General features: G+C 48.0%; 2 protein-coding genes across 5 annotated transcripts; one reads left to right on the forward strand and one right to left on the reverse strand.

Annotated features, from left to right (window-relative positions):
* Positions 1-23: 23 nt before the first annotated feature.
* RGP1 (RGP1 homolog, RAB6A GEF complex partner 1) lies at positions 24-3,810 on the forward strand. 4 transcript variants are annotated; one of them, XM_026506266.4, is made up of 9 exons: positions 24-226; positions 543-677; positions 1,058-1,194; positions 1,445-1,528; positions 1,632-1,781; positions 2,089-2,235; positions 2,429-2,556; positions 2,767-2,956; positions 3,421-3,810. In XM_026506266.4, the coding sequence occupies exons 2-9, from the start codon at positions 562-564 to the stop codon at positions 3,642-3,644; spliced, it is 1,176 nt and encodes a 391-aa protein (XP_026362051.1). In that variant the 5' UTR covers positions 24-226; positions 543-561; the 3' UTR covers positions 3,645-3,810. The 4 variants fall into 4 exon arrangements, with proteins under 4 accessions (XP_026362051.1, XP_026362052.1, XP_026362050.1 ...); XM_026506267.4 differs by having other exon boundaries at positions 24-204; XM_026506265.4 differs by having other exon boundaries at positions 24-160.
* On the reverse strand, positions 3,801-5,012 carry MSMP (microseminoprotein, prostate associated). Its single transcript, XM_026506269.3, has 3 exons — positions 4,758-5,012; positions 4,425-4,533; positions 3,801-4,051 (listed from the first exon to the last, which is right to left on the reverse strand). Exons 1-3 carry the CDS (start codon positions 4,885-4,887, stop codon positions 3,871-3,873), a joined length of 420 nt encoding a protein of 139 aa, XP_026362054.2. The 5' UTR covers positions 4,888-5,012; the 3' UTR covers positions 3,801-3,870.
* Positions 5,013-15,804: the final 10,792 nt, after the last annotated feature.

The raw sequence follows: 15,804 nt of genomic DNA on the forward strand, positions 1-15,804 counted from the left end.
AGGTGACCCAAGACGGCGGGACGACCCGCGCCCCTTCCGGTCGGATCAGCGGGGTGTTTCCGGCCGGAAGGCGCTCAGTCCGGAGGGGGGTGCTGAAGGAAGTCCCGCCTCTGTCGCGGACGCCGCCACGCACTTGGCAGGGTCCTGGAGGGGCGGGCAGGTGAGGGCCTGGGTATGCCGAGACCCTGTTTTCGACCGTGCGAGGTGCCTAGGCTAGGGGCACGAGGTGACGGGCGGCCGTGGCCTTGGGCTGGGACCTGGAATCTGAAGGGAGGGGGGCGGCGGCTGGTTTGGAGGTTCCGGGGGGGAAAGGGGACTAACTCGGCGCTAAGAGGGGCGGGGGTCTGGAGCCCCGAGCGGCGTCCTCCCCTACTGAGTCAGCTGCCACCCGTACTTATCCACCTCCCGCACCCCGAATCCAGATGCTTCCCTCAGACACCGTGGTGGTGACTGCCCGTCTCCTCTGTCCTAGCCCCTAGGCTCGCCGCAGACGCCCCTCCCTGCCATCGTACTGACCTCTGACCCCCCCTGTTTCCTTCTAGATCTGATTCCGGAGCTGCCATGATTGAAGTGGTAGCGGAGCTGAGCCGAGGTCCTGTGTTTCTGGCGGGGGAGGCGCTGGAGTGTGTAGTGACGGTCACCAACCCCCTGCCTCCCACGGCCACTTCTGCATCCAGGTGAGGATGCAGATACTGAAGAAGGTAGTTCTTCTGGGAGGAAGCCTGGTATCTATAGTGCTAAGCCAGAGCTCAGGTTGTCCTGTAGCGACGCCACCACCTTCTTGCTCATTGTGTTCTCATTGTAGGAAAGAAAGGGCTGTTTAACAGAAGATGTGTTTGACAGAGCCGTCCACACTCCTTTCCTCCCTCCTCCCCCATTCCCACTTTTACCCATAGTATATTTCTCTTTGTTTAATGGATTCTCTTTGGGGTTCTAGATTCCCTGATTCCTAGGACAGCCACCTCACCATGTTCGTCTCCTCGGGGCTAGGGAGCTTGGGAGAGTATTTGTGAGGTCAGGAACTCCCCTCTGATGCCTTCTTTTCCTCCTTTCGTAGTGAGGCTCTGGCCTGGGCCAGTGCCCAAATCCACTGCCAGTTCCATGCCAGTGAGAGCCGAGTAGCTCTACCTCCCCCTGACTCCAGTCAGCCAGACGTCCAGCCTGAGAGCCAGACTGTCTTTCTACCACACCGAGGTTAGAGATGGGCATTTACCTTTGGAAGGGGGTGGAGCCATTGTCACCTGAGAGTGAATTTGTTAAATTGTTCTAGTGGGTCCTTCTAGTCCTTGTCATATTGGACATGTGGGGGAATGTAATTGTTACTTTGAGGGTGTAAGACAATAAGAAAAGAGGGCAATGCTTACTGCCCCCACTTGCTGTGCTAGCTTCATCCAGTACTGGACAATGGGGTCATTAAATTGCAGGCTTTTTTTATCTCTTCTAGGTGAGAGAGGTCAGTGTATCCTTTCCACTCCACCAAAAATCCTTTTCTGTGATCTGAGGCTAGATCCTGGAGAGTCCAAATCATGTGAGTGACTGCTTCCTCCCCACCCCTGGATTGCCTTCTAAGCTCCTGGAGGGAGGACTTCTCTGGCTGCCTCTGGCTGCCCTGACTACTACTTCCCAACCAGACTCCTACAGTGAAGTGCTGCCCATAGAGGGACCACCCTCCTTTCGGGGTCAGTCAGTCAAGTATGTCTACAAACTGACCATTGGCTGCCAGCGTGTCAACTCACCCATCACTTTACTCAGGGTTCCTCTGAGGGTTCTTGTACTGACAGGTAAGTAAGGATTTCTGGAGGGAAGGGCTGGGGAGGAGCCAGGGAAGGGCTCGGGAGGAGCCGGGGAAGAGCCAGGGAAGAGCCTCACCACAGCAGAAATGATCTGTAGAGGGCTTGTGAGGGGGGCTGGAGGGAAGCTTCCTGGTCTTAGTAAAGGTGCAAGGAAGTGTGTGTGGGGGGTTCTGGACAATAGGTTAAGAGGGTTCTGGCTCCCATTGCCTTCAGCCTTCACAGGTTGGAGTCTAAAACCCTAACCTCTACTGTCTCTTCCCTCCTAGCACTACCTTTCTGCTCTTTCTCTCTGTAGGTCTTCAAGATGTCCGGTTTCCCCAGGACGAGGCTGTAGCCCCATCTAGTCCATTCTTGGAGGAGGATGAAGGTGGGAAGAAGGATTCATGGCTAGCTGAGCTGGCTGGGGAGCGCCTCATGGCTGCCACATCCTGCCGCAGCCTCCGTGAGACTCCTTTCACAATTGCCCCTCCCACCCCACCCCCCATAGCGTTACAGATTTTCCTAATTGCCACGTACTTCTGAGGATTCACTGATATCCCACAGTTATAAAGAAAAGCCCCACCTTGGCTTCTGGCTCCCAGCCCTACGTACTCTCCAGTGTGGACTCCAGTCTTATAGTGTCTCATTCTCCCCAGATCTATACAATATCAGTGATGGCCGAGGAAAAGTTGGGACATTTGGCATCTTCAAATCTGTATACAGACTCGGCGAGGATGTGGTGGGGACCTTAAACTTAGGGGAAGGAACTGTAGCTTGTTTGCAGGTGAGAAGGAAAGGGGTCTTTGGGGTGCTGGGCCTGGAGGGCTAGGGAGGAGGGAGAAGGGCCTGCATAAAGAGGGGTGGTATACAGAAGTGAATAGTGTGGTCACCCAGGGTCCTTTTGGTAAAACAGCTTGAGGTTGGGTTCAAGCTTCTCATCTAGGGTCTGCACTTCCCAGTGCCTGCTAGCACCCACTTCTCTTCTTGCTCCCAGTTTTCAGTAAGCTTACAGACTGAGGAGCGTGTACAGCCTGAGTACCAGAGGCGCCGCAGGACGGGGGGTGTCCCCTCTGTGTCTCATGTGACTCATGCCCGGCACCAGGAGTCCTGCCTGCATACAACCAGAACCAGCTTCTCGCTCCCCATCCCTCTCAGCTCCACCCCAGGCTTCTGCACAGCCATTGGTGAGATCCTGATCCTTATCGGAGGGGGGAAAGAGACATTCCGTAGAGCATAATGGGTCCTGACTCCTAATAAACCCCTGGCCATATCCACACCCAGCCTCTGACCCTTAACACTTTATCAGACGTTCAGCCTGTTTTCTAGATGTACCGACGCTTAAACTCTTAAGAGCTTTGCAGGTATCCTTCTTTCCCCTACCCACTATTGATCTCTGATTCCCCAGCATGTTTACTTCAGGCTATCAAGTCTTGACTGTCCCACGCTATGGTTATGAGGTGCTTGACCCTGCTATCCTGCTTGTCACGTTTCTAGTTAACAGATTTCTTTAGAGAAACCCTTGATCCTAGCCCTGTGACTTCTCCCCCTCTTCCTGAATACCGTTTTTTTCCTCATTCACTAACCATCCAACATTGGTTTTTACTCCTGGCTTCTAATGCCTCTGCCTTTATCTTTTTTTTCCTCACAGTGTCCCTTAAATGGCGATTGCATTTTGAATTTGTAACATCGCGAGAACCAGGTTTGGTGCTCCTACCTCCCTTGGAACAGCCCGAGCCTGTCACCTGGACAGGGCCTGAGCAAGTGCCCGTAGACACCTTCAGCTGGGACCTCCCCATCAAGGTGCTGCCCACAAGCCCTACCCTGGCCTCATATGCAGCCCCAGGCCCCAGCACCAGCACCATAACCATCTGAAACTGGCTCACCGTGACACTATCTTTCTTCAGGATACTGAGAACTCAGCACCTGGACTCTAGTAGGGCCCTTTTTTCCCACGTGGGGTCCAATGGCACGGACAATGAGAGGCAGGCTTTCAGCTGTAGCATTAATTTATTTATTCAGAATAAATTGGCAGCTGCTAGTGGTTTCCCTGGAAGTGGCAGCAGCAGTGGGCAGTCAGCAGAAGGGTGATCAGTTGAGTTTAGCTGGAGTGGGGAGCAGGAGCCCCAGGAGCAGGGGTGTTAGCTGAGCCCCATTCTGGGTCGGGCCCTCCCCCTTTGCAGGGCAGCCGAGGGTCAGATTTTTGCACCAGGGAGAATTGGCAGGTTCCTGCCTCCTGACGTACCTCACACCCTGCAGGGAAGTCGATGGGATGCTGGGACCTGGGGAACCAAAGGATGGGAAAGGAGTCAGCACAGTGAAGGGCCACCTTTATCCCTGCCCCACACTTCCTCTCTGCCAGCATTCCTCCCATATCTTTAGTGCCCTCCTGGTCCCCCTAACTAAGCTCTCACTTACCATATGTGGATTTTTTCATTTCATAGCAGAAATATTTTCCCTCCAGACCCACCCCCTACATCCCTCACTTTGTAGCCTGCAGCCTTATCTCTCAAACTCTTGTTGGTACCTTCAGGTTCGGCCAGCCTCATACCTCTGTTCTGTTCATTCTCACATCATAGCAATCTGGTTACACCCTGGCCAGCCCTCAGTCACTCATGTCAGAGCCATTCTCTCTGGCCATCTTTGGTCACTCACGTGTCACAGCAGCCCACACCGACAGGATGCAGACAGGTACAATGGAAACAGTCCTTGCGGAGCCAAGACTCACCCAGGGTAAAATATTTCCCTTCATAGTGGCAAGGGGCTAGGGAAGAATAGGAAATGTTAGTGTGTTGGGGAGTGGTGGTGGCAGACAGAATCGCTTGTGGTCTGGAGTGGAGAAAGAAAGTGCGTATCACCCCCATATTTAGTCTCTCCTATTTCCAAGCTGGAGGGAGTCCGGGTATTCCGATAGAGGGTCATCTCTAAGCCCCCCTCATCCCAGCTCCCTCTGTCCTTGTCGTTTCCTGATGCCTTCCCCAGCTTTACCTTGAGCTTGGAAGTAGCACTTGCTGTGGACTCCTGGCTGCTGGAGGAGCAGAGAGATCACCAAGCAGATGATCCCCCAGCTTCCCAGGACCCCCTTCGCCCGTCCAGCCCAGAGCATCCTTAGGGTCATTCCTGCAGCACAGCCCTCGCGATCCCTTCTTGGCCTCTGTTCAGGCTACTCTGGTCTTGTCTCTTTGGCTTTTCTTTGTTTTTCTCCTTGGGTCTTAGTTTCTGTCTTTCTCCCCTGGGCTCCTGTCTCACACCATCTCCGTGCCCTCTGCTCTCGCAGGCTTGGGGATGTTTATAAAGTGAGGACCCTGGCCCCCTGCTGAGTAGAGCTGGAAAAGCTGTAACTCTGTTTCCTGAGGTGAGGGCATGAAAACAAGAGGTCTAGCTTTAACAAGCTGTGAGAGCTGATTCATGCCCCGGCACAGCTAGGGGGAGGGAGGTGGCCATGGAAGGGGCACTGGACTGGGCACTTCCCCAGCAAGGAGGTGGGAGGGGTGAGGGCCCCCAGGTGGTCCCCACATCTCTTCCCTGACCTGGAGAGAAGGAAGCATTCCACCCCGCCCCCAACACACACACACACACACACACACACACACACACACACACACACACACTCCAGGGGTGTGTGTGCTGGGATCCTTGCCTGGACCGGAGGGAGGCATTTCCTGGGGATGGCTAATCCTGTGCCCCAGCCAAACCAAGGAGCTGCAGTAGGGTGCGACAGCCAGAGGCTCCAGGAGAGCGAACAGGCACCTGGAGTGCAGAATGTTTCTCTCAGACCATAGGGCAGAGTCTCCCGGAAGTATCCTAGAGACAGGGATGCCCCTCAGAGATGGGGAGGGAGGTGTCTCTTTTCCACAGGTATACCGAGGATGCATTGTTCAGTACATCCAAGCGTACAGCAGATACAAGATCTTCCCATATCTGGGGATGGCTCTTTCAAAGAGGAACATCTTTAAATGCCCTGATGGTATGAGTCACTCCAGTTTCACAGAGGTACCCCTCTTTTCTCTTGTACATTATGGAATGAGAATTGAGGAATCCTCTGACATCCTCTTTTGGGTTCTCTGCAGGTTCTAGAGACCCCCAAGATGGGCGATTAAGAGCATAGGTTATAGAGTCAGACTGGTTGAATTCAGATCCTGATTCTGCTTAAGACCATGTGACCCTGGGCAAGCTACTTCACCTCTCTAAACCTGATTCCTTATCTTTACATTGGGATAGTAATACTAACTCATAGGGTTGTTAAGAGGCTTTCAATAGGGGAATGCATGTAATGCTGGTAGTACTGTTCCCGGTACATGGCCCTCAGAAAATACTAGCTGCTGTGATTGCTGCAGGAGCTCAGAGACAAAATGGGTACATTCCTTTGTTTGAATCACATTGAGTAGCTCTGCATAGCTGAGGGCTTCTGTTGGGGACTGCTCTCTCCTACCACAGACTTCTGCCCTTTCCACAGTCATGTTCTACATTGTGCTTACTACCTCCAGTCTGAGAAACAGTGTTGCTGATAAACCCACTTTTCCTAGGTCAGTACCCTCATTCTGCCCTGGGAAGAGGTGTCATTTTCTCATCTTTCCAGCTAACTTTGGGACTCCTGCTTTTCACATTAGGATTCTGATCCATTGCTTCCCATCCCCACTCAAGTTCTTCTTTCTGACCACTGTAATGCTGGCCATCTCTTTGCTACTAAGGGCCCCTTTCTTTCAGTTCGCCACACTCCAAAGACCCTATCCGAGCTATTCCCCTCCTATACAGAGGGCCAATCGCTTTGAAATTCCATTTTTCCTTCTAAGTCTCCAGCCCCTTTTACTGCAAGACTGCCATTCCCTGTCACCTAGTGGATCAAATACAACTACTTGCGGCTGACCTTTTTAGAGGGCCACCCTGCCTCATTCAGAAACACCATTCAGAAACAATTTCATCCACCCGCCTCAGAGTCCCCGTCTTCTTCCAAGTAGATAGCTTACGTGGATGGAGATGCCGACTGTACCACATGTTCCCCCTAGTCAGGTCTGGTACCCTTTCTATTTCAGAGGAGTACCAAGAGAAAAAAGAAAACTCGTGGTTGAAGCAGGGTGATCTAATGTAGGCTGGTGTGTGGGAGGCATGGGCCTGGACTGCTCTCTTGGCTGGAGGAGGTGGATGAGAAGGCCTTTCTAGCACAAGGGCCCAGAAGTCTTGTCAGTGGTCAGTAGCTCTGCTGCTACCTTTCTGGGAAAGAGGGCCCTGCTGACACCTGGGAGTCTGGGACAGTCTTTTGCTCCTGCAACCTGGAGCCAACCCAGTAGGGGGCAGACATGACTGGTAAGCTAGGAAGCTTGAAGGTGGTGATGATGCTGGAAGGCAAAGGGGGCCCGGTGGGGATTGGTGTCTGTGAGGTAATGGGGACAGAAGTGAGAGCGGCCTGTAATGGAAGATGAGGTAGGCATATGGGCAGGAGTAAGGGGGCTTCTGGAAAGAAAGGCTGGGGCTGAGCCAGGAACCCCCTCAGAAGTTGTGGTGTGGTGGGTGTTGGGGAGGTGTTGGTTGAAGACACTTGCGTTCCTGCTGGTGTGTGCGCTCAAGTGTGCGTCTCTGTAGTTGTTTGGGAGCCGGAGGCCACGCTTACGGTTGCTGTGTGTGTGTGCTTGTGTGTTGGGGATGTCAGTGGTTAGGGCCCAATTCTGTGATTCCTGGGGCAGCGGTCGTTGGGGGTGCCAGTTGTGGGGGGCGCGGCCGGGAGGGGCGGTTGGCGCGCACTGCCCGCGCGCGCGGGGACAGAGAAAACATCCGCCGGAGGCCCGGCCGGGCTGCGCTCCAGCGGCGCCGGGCAGGTGCGCGCGGTGAGGAAGTGAGCGCATTCCGGCCCCCCGGCCGCCGGCCCTCCGGTGAGTCACCGCCGACCCCCGCTGCCCGCCGCCGGATAGGAGGGACCGGCCGCGGCGGGGAGATTCGGGTGGCCGGAGCCCCCGAGGGTGGCTGGGGGAGGGGGGAGCCCAGGGAGGGTCACCGAAGCGCTGGGGAGAGAGTTAAGGGGGGAGAGGCCCTACGGGGTCCAGGTCCTGCCTTCACCCCAGGCGCGAAACCTCTCATAGACACCGAATATGGAGCAAGTGACTGAGTGGAGGCCGGCGGGGAACATCCCCTGGGAGAATCTTGTGGGGGCAGAGAGAAGGCCCCAGAGAGCTGGCCGCGGGGAGGGAAAGGGGCCCCAGGGCCAAACGGCAAGTGGGCGACGTGGTGCGGCCCAGGGAGGGGCGGAGTGCGGGGCTGCGGAGCGAGAGCACGGTGGACTGGACTGGAGTGCTGGAGGACCGCAGCGCCACTGTAGGCCTTGGCGAGCCAGAACCTGTAGATGGAAGGACACGTCCACATCAGGTAGGAAGGTGGAAATGGCCAGACCCCAGAGATAAAGTCTGTCCAGAGGTCTGTGCGCTCGGACAGTGGAGGCTAGATTTTGGGGGTAGCAGGACTTAGGGTTATGTAGGTACCATTGTGGCTAGGTCATTAAAGTCTTTGAAGGCTGGCATGAGGAATTGAGATTTGGCCTCGCAGGTAGAATCGATGGCCTCTGAGCAAGAAGAGGAGTGAGTGACTTAAAGGTGAGGTTATCTGTGTCTAACATTACTGCCTGCCATTCAGTCTTTGCCAAAGAATTAGGCATTGATGTGCTAATTTTAATAGTCATTTAAAATCACATAACCGCATTTATCAAACGATTAAATGTTGACGTTTTAAAAATAGAAAAGTTAAAAAATCTGATTCAATATTTAATTTAGAACCCACAGTGAGGGTATCAAGATTAGTTATATGGCATTGTCATGCTTTTGTGGCCGTTTCCCCTCCTCGACTTGAGTGAATTCTGTGTTTCTAATGCCTCAGTTCTGTATCAGCACAACACATCTCATTTCCCCTTCCCTCATCTTATGGTCTTTATTTTTATCCTTAAACTTTTTTTCTGTGCAGCCCTTTAACCTGTCCTATGAATCCGGAACTGAACCAAGTAAAATCACTGTAGCCTAATGCCCCAGGCCTGGGGCATTAGGCTACAGTGTACAAAGACAAATAACTTGGTTTTACCATATATATATATATATATATATATATTAGGTTACTTACTATCTTCTGTGGACAAGTATGTAACTATGAAGTTTCTATACTTAACCTGTTGCTGATAGAAAGAGAAAGCTAAAGGTGTTTTATTCACAGTAGCATTTCTGTAACAGCATTTACTAGTCTGATTTCTAAAATCAGCTCTACAATGGTATTTTGTACTTGTCTCAGAAGTTGACACTAATTCCATCATGATCTTTATAGTTTATTTTATCTTGAGCCAAAGGCAATTCCAAGGAGTAGGATCTTTATAATTTTTTAAAGATCTTTAAATCCTGTAGTTGCCTTTGGCCCCAGACAAGAAAATCTGGGTCAGTTAATTAAAAAAAAAAAAAGAAAAAAGAAAGAAAAAATAATTTCCTACTTTGGGCCCTGTTGCTTTCTCCTGGGCTGTTTCAGTTCCAGCCCTGCCTTATTCCCAGTGGCTTTTGCCTTCATTCCTTCTTTGCTCTGCGGAAGGAAAACTTCACACCAACTTCCTCTACCATAAATTCTCTCCCTTCCCTCAACTCTACACTTCTTTTTGCCAACATACACCACTACTTCTTCATTGATTTTTTTTTTTTTAAGCCTACAGCCCTTTCTGGCTCTTTTCCATTGTTAACACTCTCTTGTTTAAATCTTCTTTTTTTCCACCTTTCTCTTTAGTAAGACCTTAGATTTTTTTGAAAGTTGGATTTTATTTATTCTGCATGATCTACTTCTGTCTTCCTTCCTCTTCTCTCACCTTTTTCTGATTCTGGACTGTTTGTAAAGCCTGTTGTGCTTGCTTTCACCAAGGCTTCAACCTTCCCCTTATGATTAAGCTAGTCTTCCTCTAAGACACTTATGTTTCCACTATTTTTCCTACAAGAATAAGAGTTTTCAAATTTACATCTACTTCAGTCTCTTCTTCCAGTATTTTGCATCCAGAAGCATGATGTGGTCAATGGTAGAGTCCATTGAATGACCCCACTTAAGCTTGGTGTTGTGCTAGCCACTGGAGAGTGAATTTCATGGTTCTGGCGCCAGAGTCCTCAGCGCTTGCCAGCAGTGGATGTTATCACATGCATGTGCAAGAATTCTCTCATGTATACATATACACTAAAATGCACAGGTAATATAACAAGCTAATACATGTATATGAGTATATATTCCATATGTTACATTATAATCAAGCCAAGTACATTTTGGGGTGGAAGATGAGGGTAGGTTAAGATCATAGCTAGGACAGAAAGTTAAGAGACCTCAACCTTTGGCATTCTCTATTGAGATGAGAAGGATGAGAGGAGCCGTTCCTGTGCAGATGAGGAGATCACATGATGGAGACTGAGTTTCAGGAGTTGAGAGAGATGACAAATAAGACTGTGTGAACAGCAGGAGAATGGGATGGAGGGGCCAGAGTCCCAAGAACATTCAGTTGCTATAGTCAGCCTGATGTTCTCTCTGGCAGAGAATATAAAAGATACTCTGGTTCTAGTACAGATTTCAACTATGGTCAAGTTTCCATTAATAACCCATGTTGAAGTTTTCCTACCTTGTCATTGAACCATTGGTACCATTCTTAACAAGGTCGTGTAATTTTTTTCTCCTTACAAATTATCACATTCATGATAGCCCATACCAATAATTAACCCCTAACTAACCACCATTAATTTTGACTAAATTCCCTGTCCACTTACAGGTTTTCATTGTTCCTGCCTGCTTTGCAATCTACTTGTGGCAGTAGTGACTTTTAAAATTCTAATTATGACTATTATTTTTATCTTATTTGTAAATTGCTCTTTTCTTAAAATTATAGACTCAAAATTAGATACTTAGAAGACATTTAGTTCTTCGTTACTTCTGAAAGATGATCAAGTAGGTCTTTGCTTGACTGTCTCTACTGAATAAAATGGGTTACTTCCTCCTGCGGTTGGAGGCTGCCCCTTCTACTGTTATCTGGCTTTAGGTACCAAAGGGTTGTTAAGCTGCAATCTGTCATGTTATGGCATCTCATTTCCCCCCTAAATTCTGCCTTTTGAACCAACATGGGGGAAAAAATCTACTTGTTTTTTCAATGTGGCAACGCTTTAAAGATTTGAAAAGCGTTTGTTTTTTGTTAGCTATTTGTCTAAGCTTTTTTCTTTACTCCAGCACTGTCCAATAGAACTTTCTGTGATGATGGAAATGTTCTCTACCTGTCCTGCCTAATCTCTAGACACTAGCCACATGTGGCCTTTGAGCACTTGAAATGTAGCTAGTATGACTGAGAAATGGAATTTTAAATTTTAGTTAATTTAAATTTAAATAGCCCCATGAGGTGAGTGACTTGCATTGGTACAGCTCTAAACTCTGGGAGTTAGCTTATTGTCATATGGCTGTCTTTTGGCTGCTCCAGAAATCTTATGGTCACTTCAAACATGTAAAAATGTGTGTAACTGGGCTCTTGCTCTGCCTAAAGGCCAGTCTTACATGTTGTCACAGCTGAGAAAAAATGCACCCAGTCCCAAAGCCCTGATGAGTAATGTCAGATTTTACTGAAGGTTCCTTAGAAGGGGTAGAAGATAAAGGCTATATCTCATCTCTCATATCCCAAAAGCAATGCTTAGAAAAAAAAATTCCTCATTTAATTTCTCTTTCCCAAAGAGAAAGAGTCCCTAAAGTCCCTCTCTCTCAAGTGGCTACCAGATCTCTCCCTCATCTTTTCTCTACTTCTCCCAAAACATCTTTTCTCCTTCTCTTTGAACCTTTTCTCTATTCTCTTTGAGCACCACCCTCTTCTCCTTTGAGAAGAGTTCTTAAGTGTGCTCCTCTTTCTTCAACTTCCCTTCCCTTTCATTATGTCTGCTCAGTAAAATCGAAGAACTTTTTCTGGACCCATCTTTCTTGGGGTGAGGGTGGGGGGGAGGAAGTTAAGGCTAGAAGACCATAAATAATTTTTTTCCCTTTCTCACATAATTCCTGACCTCCTCCTAGGAGTCCTCTCATTTTCTTATCATTGCTGAAGAGTCTTAATTTAGTATTCTTTTACAGAAGAATCTCCATTGTCTTCTTTCACTCCAGATCTATGCTTGATGTCCTTCTTCACCATTCCTTTATCCATTTCCCTTTCCTTTTTCTTTTTTTGCTTATGTTATTTTTAATAGATTTCTCTTTACCAATCTTCTACATGTGGAGAGAGGCTGCATCCATTGAGGGAGTGGCATTTATTGCCCACTGTTGTCATCCAGTGCCTTGTCCTCCCTTGATTTCCTTCTTGGCTCACCATCATTGTCCATACCTACCTCCCTTCATTGTCTGGTTTTCTAATTTTTGTTTGTTTGTTTTTGTTTTTAATTCGGCTCCATGCCCAATGTGGGGCTTGAACTCAGGACCCTGAGATCAAGAGGAGTCACATGCTCTGCCAACTGAGCCAGCCAGGCGCCCCTGTCGTCTGTTGTTCTAGTCTCCTCCTTATCCATATCTTTAATAACATTCACTATTTTTTTTTAAAGTGATTTTTGGGGTCTCATTTTTTCCAGGGGACCTCACGTAATTCTCTGTATTATGACCAAAAGTGTGTATGTAGCATTGATTTCTGTGGATTGGGAATGATGGTGTTGAGGGGCAGAATATCCTCAACCACGGCACTGATGTTTTGGCCTGGATAATCCTTCATTGTTGGGGGCCAGTCCTGTGAACTGTGGGACGTTTAGGACCATCCCTGACCTCCACTGTGACAACCAAAAATGTCTCCAGACATTGCCAAATCTCTGCCTGGAAGGCAAAATCTAAACCCCTCCCCCGCCCCGCCCCGTCATGTTGAGAACTACTGTGCTAGAGTATGGGCTTTCTGAAATTGATAGGTGGTTATACTTTTTCTCTCTGACTGCTGATTTATTTGCTTAGCCTGGGTTCTCAAAAGTGTGGTCTTTGTCTTCCTTGGTAGGAGGCAGCTTCTTAAAATTGCAGGTTTCTGAGTTCACCCTTGACCTGTTGAGTCAGAAACATTGGAAGTGGAATCTGGAAACCTGATTTTTACAAGACACTACCCTCTCTTCTCCCCTAATCAGGTAATTCTTATGCCCTAGGCTTGACCCTTCTGTGGCATAACTGCTGCATTACCCGCATTTTTTTCCTGCGAATCTTGCTGGTGCTCCAGCTTTGCTTCCGCTCTTGGCCCCATGATGCCAACACAAATAAGGAGGCCTCAGGTTACCAGGACAACTGAAGCACAGGAAACCGTAAAGGCTCTGTGCTCCCACAGGCATCATGGACTGTGGCTATACTGGCTTGATGTCTCGGTAGGGGCTCAGTCATACTTTCTGCTTCCCATCCCCAAACTCCACCGACTGGCAGATAGCCAGGCCCAAGCCACAGACCCTGATTTTACCGACCTGGTGGTGGAATATGCAATGGGTGGCATGGAGAATGGTGAATGAAGCTTTCTTACTGACGATGATATTCCGTGTCACCTTGGTGATAACTGAATTTTATACTGGTGAGGATTATATTCCCCTGAGAGCTGAAGAGATTACAGGTTTTGGAGTCAGGATGCTTAATTTATTTCTATTATTTATAGTTGCCTCAGTGGACCTTGAGTCTTAGATCTTTTTGGATCCCTGGGTAGATGTTTTCACAATTAGCTTTGAGTCAAAAGACTTAGCAATCTACTTCTGATAAACTGTAAGAAGCTAATGTTTAGCAAGAAAAGAATAGTTACCAGATAATGAGTTTGAGTTCTTTTTACATTTCGCTATAAAGCTAGTAATTTGTTTTAAGGAAGATCATCTGGTTTGATCAAGTCTTTAAAGCCATGAATAAATGAAAATCTACTTGCACATCTAAGTGCTGAGATGCTTAGAAAATGTTGAATTGATCCAGAACTAGAGCAGGCCGCCTCCCTGGAGCATCTTGGCAGGTCAGAGCGAGAGAGAGTAAAGGGTGATAGGGCAGACTTGACGGCTCTTTTCAAACAGTTGAAGGGTTCTCCTATGGACGAGGGGCTAGATTCACGTGCTTTAGGTCCAGAAGGCAGAATAGGCACCTTTATTTCAGATGACGATGATAGACGGACAGACTGGTTCAGTAAGGAAGAATATCTGATTAGTTGGTGGATCTCAAATTGGAATGAACTGAATTGTTAGGCAGTGAACTATTTGTGACTCTATTGTTTATATGGAGGTTAGATTACTGCTTGCACAAGGTTTGGATGAGATTTGGGACATTAAATTGAGTTTGGCCTGGAAGGAAAAGCAGGCACATTTATTGGAGGTCAATTTACCCTTTCTATTATATGATTCTGTGGCAACTCTTGAAGTCATCACTGTTTTCCTAGGCACCTCTGCCAATTTACCCCCTTGAGTCATTGAATATTAGAGTCGGCAGTAGAATCTTTAGAAATTTCTCACATGTTGTTCCCTAATCCTCTGGAGAGTCCTCAAGAATGCCTCAGAGGTGGCTGAGAGAAGTGAAATGGAGGCTAGCTGAGGCTCTGAGTCCTTCACCTCTGCTTCAGCCAGAACAATCTTGCCTTGTTTTTCCCCCAGAAAAAAAGGGTTCCGCTGGGGGGAAAACCTTGTAAAAGCCCAGATATCCTAAGTTCTTCATTTTACTGACAAAGAAACTGAGATACGGAGCAGGGAAATGTCTTGCCAGAAGTCACACAGCTAATAAATTTCAGAGTTGGAATTCAAATTTAGCCCTTCTAATCCTAGTTTTCCACTCTACTAGTCTAACTTCTTATAATTCAGTAAAAGTTTCTGTCTATTTCTCTGGCCCCACTGTAATCCAGAATTTTATTTCCTCAGATTTATCCTCCCAAATTAGCCACTGAAACTAGTTTCCTTGCTCTCCAATTTCTTCTTCTTCTGGTCTGTGTTATATACATGGTTGCCATGTTATTCTTCTTGAAACATTGTCTTTATCATGAGATTTCCCTGCTTAAGAACCTTCCCTAGGGATGCCTGGGTGGCTCAGTCGCTCAGGTCATGATCCCAAGGTCCTGGGATCGAGTCCCGCATCAGGCTCCCTGCTCGTTGGGGAGTTTGCTTCTCCCTCTACCTGCTGCTCCCCTGCTTGTGTGTGCGCGCTCTCTCTCTGACAAATAAATAAATAAATAAACAAACAAACAAATAAATAAATAAAATCTTAAAAAAAAAAAGAAAGAAAGAACCTTCTCTATATTGCCTAGAAGAACTTTTCAGCTTGACACACTGTTAGTATTCTTTAGGATTCTCATTGTTCAACTAGCCGAACTTTTGCTCAAATCCATCATATTACGGGTAATTAAGGGGCTATATAGAATAGTGAGATTAACTGAGTCCCACCCTACTTCTAAACAGCAATTTTGGCAGAATTTTCATGTGTACAGTTTTAATCAGGCGTGATGAGAAGATACAAAAGAAATAAAACATTACAGCTCATAAGCAGCAAGTTGCACAACAATATGGATCATGTCCAGTTTATATGACACATACATGCATTTGTTTCAAAACAAGAATGGGTTGTATAGAACTTTTCTGGAAGAAAATATACCAAACTGATAACAGACATTACCTCTAAGGAGGGGGATTGAAGAACAGTGGGGGATAGTGGAGGAAGGGGGGTACTTAACACAGTTATTTCTCCACTGAGGAGAGCCTCACAGGGTGGAAGGGAAACCTGAGGAAGCAGGCTTAGAGATGACAGAGAAGGAACTGCTCACCTCTCTTGCCTAGATCCACTGCCAACCATTTCTTTGCTTCCCGCATCACTCTGCTGAAGAAGTGAAGTGCCAAGAGATCGTTTGATTGGCTGAGCTTAAATCAAGGGCCATCTATGGCTCTATCAGGATATAGAAAGAAAGGGTCTGGGAAACGAAGTCTCCCCTCCCCCAGAGAAAGTCCTTGGTTTCGGTGGAGGGAGGGTAAACTTGATTTTCCTCTCCCAACAAAGGTGTACACAGGAGAGTTAATTGCCTGAAATGACATCAGAGTACTCTTCAGAAGGGGACATGGACGCT

This window comes from Ursus arctos, unplaced genomic scaffold (genome assembly GCF_023065955.2).
Source record: "Ursus arctos isolate Adak ecotype North America unplaced genomic scaffold, UrsArc2.0 scaffold_18, whole genome shotgun sequence".
NCBI classification, from domain to species: Eukaryota; Metazoa; Chordata; class Mammalia; order Carnivora; family Ursidae; genus Ursus; species Ursus arctos.